General features: G+C 50.3%; 1 protein-coding gene across 1 annotated transcript; it reads right to left on the bottom strand.

Moving 5' to 3' along the window:
* Window positions 1-4,260: 4,260 nt before the first annotated feature.
* On the bottom strand, window positions 4,261-5,259 carry NPBWR2 (neuropeptides B/W receptor 2). The gene has a single exon (XM_010134500.1). The coding sequence runs from the start codon at window positions 5,257-5,259 to the stop codon at window positions 4,261-4,263; it is 999 nt and encodes a 332-aa protein (XP_010132802.1).
* Window positions 5,260-5,671: the final 412 nt, after the last annotated feature.

Raw genomic sequence — 5,671 nt, 5'->3', positions numbered from 1 at the left:
TGTGTGAAACCAGCCATTAGTCCCTGCTGCAGCACAAAGACTTAAAAAACAAGAGGAATTTCTGATCCCCGCCTCTTATCTCAGATGCCTGCATTTAAAGTGCGGTAGGAATATGAGAATATGTTATAAATATATTATAAATACGGGAATTTCTGATTCTGGGGTGGAAAACAGCCTCTTCTTCCTCTCCGGGGATGATGAAGCAGAGTCCTCCAGGGCTGTCTGTGCTCCTGGGTGCAGACAGGGCGCGGACGGCGATGTCCTTCCTGGAGAGGAGGCGGGCAGGAGCCTGCTGCCTTCCTCCGTGCTGCTGCAGCGGGCAGGAGCGAGCGGAAACCCTTCAGCTCCTGCTGTAACCAGGGAGCTGCGAGGTTACCTGGTACCTTTGCCCTCATTAAGACATGCCGGACTGTCCCGAAAGGAAATTTCCCCAGCTGCAGGGCTGAGCTGGCTTCCCCGCTCAGTGCACGGCCAGCTGGGAAGGGGGTTAGGATGGGGTGGAGTGTATGGATCCCTGATTCAACCTCCTGCTGCCACGCAGACCTGGAAGGGCTGCTTGGTTTGGAAGGGGATTTATTCAGTGAATTGTTAAGGGGTTTATTTTACAGCCTTCAGGATGTGGGCTGGTGTGCTCCGCAGCAAGCCAGCCCCAGCAGCCCGAGGAAATGCAAAGGAGTGAGAGGGCGTGCGGGTTTTCCCTGGGGAAAAACGAGTAGGTAAGGGTCTCCTCGAAGGTGGTTTGTGCTCTCCCAGCACCACCCGTAGCAGTCTGGCTCGGGTGCTGTGCTCAGAAGCTCTGCCCGGGCAAGGACAGCCTGTTTGCAGGCTTCCCCGCAGAAGCACGGCACCAGCCTGCGTGTGAGGGATGCTGAGCTGAAAGCAGACAGTGCCGCTTAGTGCTGCCGGCACGAAGCACAGAGCCCCGCCGGATGCTTTGCCAGCCGTCACACCGGCCAGCTCAGTGCACCCATGGGAGCCAGAGCCACTCCTAAGCACGGGAGGAGACCCTGACTCCCTTCTGCCCTTTGTAACCTTGCACCCCACAGAGCAAAGAGGAGCTGATGCTCCCATCGTAAGCATTTCACATAGAGAAAAGCAGAGGATGCTGTCGAGAGAGGAGATGCTCACCCTCAGGGAGGGAGGGCTTGGGGTGGGGCGTCTGAGCAAAGTCTGTAAATGCCTGATGGAGGGCACAGAGAAGAGGGAGACAAACTCTTCTCAGTGATGCCCACTCCTGGCAGAACAGGAGGCACCCACTGAAATATGGGAAATTGCATTTAAACACAGGAACAAACTTTTACTGTGAGAGTGGTGGAACGGGCTGCCCTCAGGACCTGCAGCATCTCCATCCTTGGAGACATTCAAACCCAGGCAGACATGGTCCTGGGCAACCTGCTTGAGCCGAGGAGTTGGACTGGGTGATGGCCAGCGGTGCCTCCAACCTCAGCCACTCTGTGATCCTGTGACAAACGTGACATTTGATTCAAAGGGGAGAAGCTCCAGCAATGACGCTGTCAGGGCTGAAAGTGGGTGACTTACACTCAGAAGGTCCTTACTACCTAATGAGATGGATCAGGTTTTCTATTTAATTAAATAGATTGCCTTTCCTACAGACCTAAAGCCAAGGAGCAGTGGCATTGCAGCTAACTAGGCAGTTTGTGTGTGAGGTGACATCATCTGAGTCGTTTTTCTGCATTCAGAGAGTTTCTTCCTCCTGGGGAGCCTATTGCCAGCAGGTGGCAACCGTGCCAAAGCAGCGGGTGCTTCGGGGGATGTCCACCTGGGCAGGCTGGCTCTGCTCCCTGGCCGTGCCAACACCTCTGCACTCCCCGTGAAGGTTCACAGGAGCAGAGCACCCAGCTGTCCTGCCAGAATCAGCCACCAACACTGTTCCCAGTCCTCCACCTGCCAGGTCTTCCTCCTCTTCTCCAAATTCCTTGAGCCAGATGATACCTCTTGAGAGCCATCAGCACCTTCTAAGTGGAGCTGATCTCTTCTCCAGGAGCCTCCCTGATCCTCCTCTTGTGACCGGGGCTTGCTAAGCATCACCCCATGCACCTGAACTTGCCAACACAGGCTGTCAGGGCGGGTTTTGAAAAATCCTCGCGTTTGCTGGTAGTTGCAAGGTGAAGCTGATGAGGAATAGAGATGAACCATGAAACTGGGCTCTGGGAACCTTCTAGGGTTCTAAGGGTTCTAAGTCTGGTGGTTTAAGATTGCGGGAATCAGGACCCACCGTTGTGGCCTGTTCCTCATAGTACTGGCTAAGGCTGGGTAGTCTTGATCTTTACAGCTGGTATAAAAAGTAAAATGCCTGGAGAAGTTCCACCTGGAAGAAAGTGTGTCCTTTGCTGTCCTTCTAAAATTAACACCCTTAGTATGGAGAAGGCAACACACTTATTGTATTGTTCTTGTATTCACAGATCTCTTCTGGTTTTCTGAAAGGGAAAATGAAACTGCCACCAGGATGTGTTGAAGGTTGTTAACTGTGGTGTCGGTGCTCTGAGGACGCTGACAGGACTGCATTGCCCTGAGTGGCCCCACCCACAACCTCACCCATTGCTCCAGGAGCACATTTAAGCTGAGCTCTGGTGCTTCTAGCCCTGCTCTGTTGGAGGGGTATCTGTTTCCAGCTCTGCCTCCTGGATGGACCTTGGACTTGTGTTGCAGCCTTGTCTCCAGCCCTGTTCTCTGGACAGACCTGAGATGCCTGCTGTAGGTAGCTTGTCTCCTGGATGGCCTTTGGTATGTGCCGCGTAACTGGGCTCTAGCCCAGTCTTTTGTTCTACCTCTCCTGCACTTTGCTGGTGGAGTTTGGGCAGGGAAGAGCCCGGTTTGGTGCTTGTGGATCTGGAAAAGTTTTAGTGGAGACAGCCTTCCTTAAAGCAGTAATGCATGCACCCTGAAGGGTGCGAGGGTGAGCTTTTCACAGCCCTCCCAGGCAGCTTACTGCTGGGCATCCCCCTCCAGGATGAGGGCTGGGGGCAAAGGTGATGCAAAGAGTTTGTCTTTGGTGTTGCTTTGGCTGAAAACAGCCTGTTTGTGTTGAACTCCCCTGGCTGTGGTGGGTCACTGGTAGGGACTGGCCGTGGCACAGGCCCTGGTCTCCTCACTAGGTGGGTGGTGGAGGTGAGGCTTCTCCACGGCTTTGAAAGCCAGGAGATGTGGTGTGTTCACCCCGCTGCCTGTCGGGGAGGAGAGGTTCCCTTGCGGGAGAAGGAGGATGGCTTTGATGGTTCTTGAAACACTCAGTGTGGGGTTTCTGATCTCCAGATTCTTCCTTTGAAGCCCTGGGTCTGTTGATGACCTTCTACTATTTACCTGTTGAAGAAGGAACTTTATCTGTGGTGTTTGCCTGAGCCTTACAAAGCACCTTAATTTTGTTACAAATCTACAACATATTATTTTACAGTGGGTAAAATGCAAAATACATAGCAAAGATGTGGGATAAGCAACGTAAGATTTCTCAGGTGAAAGAAGACCAGTCTCTTTTTCCTTCCCCCATGAAGTTTATTTCATTAATCACTCTTAAATAAATATATATTGGACACTTAACAGTAACAATTAGTTTAAAATAATTTCTAACACAAATTCCCGTGGTTTCTGTAGTATTTGTATGGTGGGCTGTTTAACTGTCTTTTTGACACCCCAGATCTTGCTTTTGGCTTATGTTTAACTTGTGCTGACAGTTCAGGAAAGAGAATCTAGGGTGGGGGGTGGGAAATAGATATTTCTCAAAATCAAAGCCGTAACACACATACGCACATACACAGCCATGAAAATGGTTTGTTTTCTCTTCCGAACACTCACTTTGCATCTTCTGCCCACTTTATTGGTGTTTCATTGGAAGTGCTCGTTAGCTCTGCTGCATGAAACGACCCTCCAGACATCAAAGCTCTTGAGAACTGAGTGTTATGTTAACCTGGAAGCTGGTCTCCAGCCTGTCTGTGCTGTACAGCAGATGGCAATAAAGCACCGCTATGTAGACTATGTGCGTCTCTGAAAGGGGAGTGTTCTGTCCTTGATGCTTCAGAGTGTGTAATTAAAAATAAGAATATAGAAACGCGGCTTTGAGACGTTGGGAGGTGCAAAGTGGGGGAAATGCCAGAGTTACAAGTAAGCAGGACAAACCGTGTGAATGATAATGACAAACTGACACATACATTACATGTAAATAAAAGAACATTGCGCGTTCCTTAGGAACCTCTTCAGTCTGCAAAGCTGAGGGAGAGAAGAGAACTGTGAGCCCCATCCCACTGTTCAGGAAGTTCTGCATTCCAGCATCTTCCGGAAACTTTTCTGAAAGCTGTCATCCAGGAACGCGTACAAGAAAGGATTCAGGCATGAGTTGGCGTAGCTTAGGCTGGTGATGAAGTAGGATATACCGATGACCATGGAGGTCTGGGGCAAGTCACTGGTCAAAGCTACGATGGTGGCCAAGTGGAAGGGGGTCCAACAGAAGAGACACACAGCCAGCACTATGAAGACCATAATGGTGACTTTCTTCTTGGCTTTGTCCAGGGCTTTAGCATTTGAGTTCAAGTGCATGTTCCTTAGCTTGCAGAGCATCATGGTATAGAGGATGCAGATGGTGGATACTGGAATGGCAAAGCCAAGGATGAGGGTATAGATTCTGCTGGCTTTGAACCAAAGTCTTTCAGGCTTGGGGAAATTGAGACCACAACTCTTGATCTCGAGATCATCTGTGTAGACATTGGCAAAGATGGTGAAAGGGAGAACTATGATGGTGACTAGGATCCAGATGCACAAACTGACAATCCTGGCTGTTCGGTACGTACGATGTGGCATCCTCTTGGACCTGACTGTAGCCAGTACTACCAGATACCTGTCTATGCTCATCACTGTTAGGAAATAAATGCTGGAGAAGATATTGTAGTGGTCTATGGACAAGATGACCTTGCAGAGGACTTCTCCAAAGGGCCAGTAGTGGAGGAGGTGTTCAGCAATATTAATGGGCAAGACAAGTGTGAACAAGTCATCAGCTATAGCAAGGTTCAAGATGAACATGTTGGTCACAGTCTTCATCTTGGGGGCCTTGAGGATCACATAGATGACAGCAGTGTTGCCTGTGAGCCCAACAGCGCAGATTGCAGAGTAAATCACGGGGAGGACAATGTAGAAATCACCTGCCTGCTCTTGGAAGGTTAAGTTGAACCTCATGCTGTTGTCTAGGTAGCAGCTGATGTTTGTATTGCTGCAGGTGCTGTTCAGATCATCCCAAAGAGAGCTGTTTCCCATGCCTGTTGGTCACAAACCACCCTCAGATGTCAGAAAGCCTTGCTAACCTGGAAGGGAGAGCCTTTTTTTTTTTCCTGTGAGAAGCAGTTGCTACCTCATTTAGATGTGGGTTATTTCCACAGAGTGGGTTGTGAGGCAGCATGGACCATGTAACTTACCTCTCCTGTCCCCCACCACTGGAGAAGTTAGAATCTAAAGTAATCGTGGGGGGAAAGAGACGCATGAGGCTCCATGAACAAAGTGAACGAGATTTATAACTCCCTGTATAAATCAAGGAATTCTTCTGAGAGCACCCTGCTTCTGAGTGCTTTGGCTTTTCTCTGCTGCAGAAGTCAAGTGGCTCCAGTTTGACTGTGTGCCGTGAGTCCTCAGGGCTGGCAGGGGCAGGGAGGGGTGGGGGGGCGCTTTGTGT

The sequence above is a fragment of the Buceros rhinoceros genome, unplaced genomic scaffold (genome assembly GCF_000710305.1).
Source record: "Buceros rhinoceros silvestris isolate BGI_N320 unplaced genomic scaffold, ASM71030v1 scaffold4034, whole genome shotgun sequence".
NCBI classification, from domain to species: Eukaryota; Metazoa; Chordata; class Aves; order Bucerotiformes; family Bucerotidae; genus Buceros; species Buceros rhinoceros.
The sequence above is the reverse complement of the archived record's forward strand: the minus strand, read 5'-3'. Positions and strand labels throughout refer to the sequence as shown.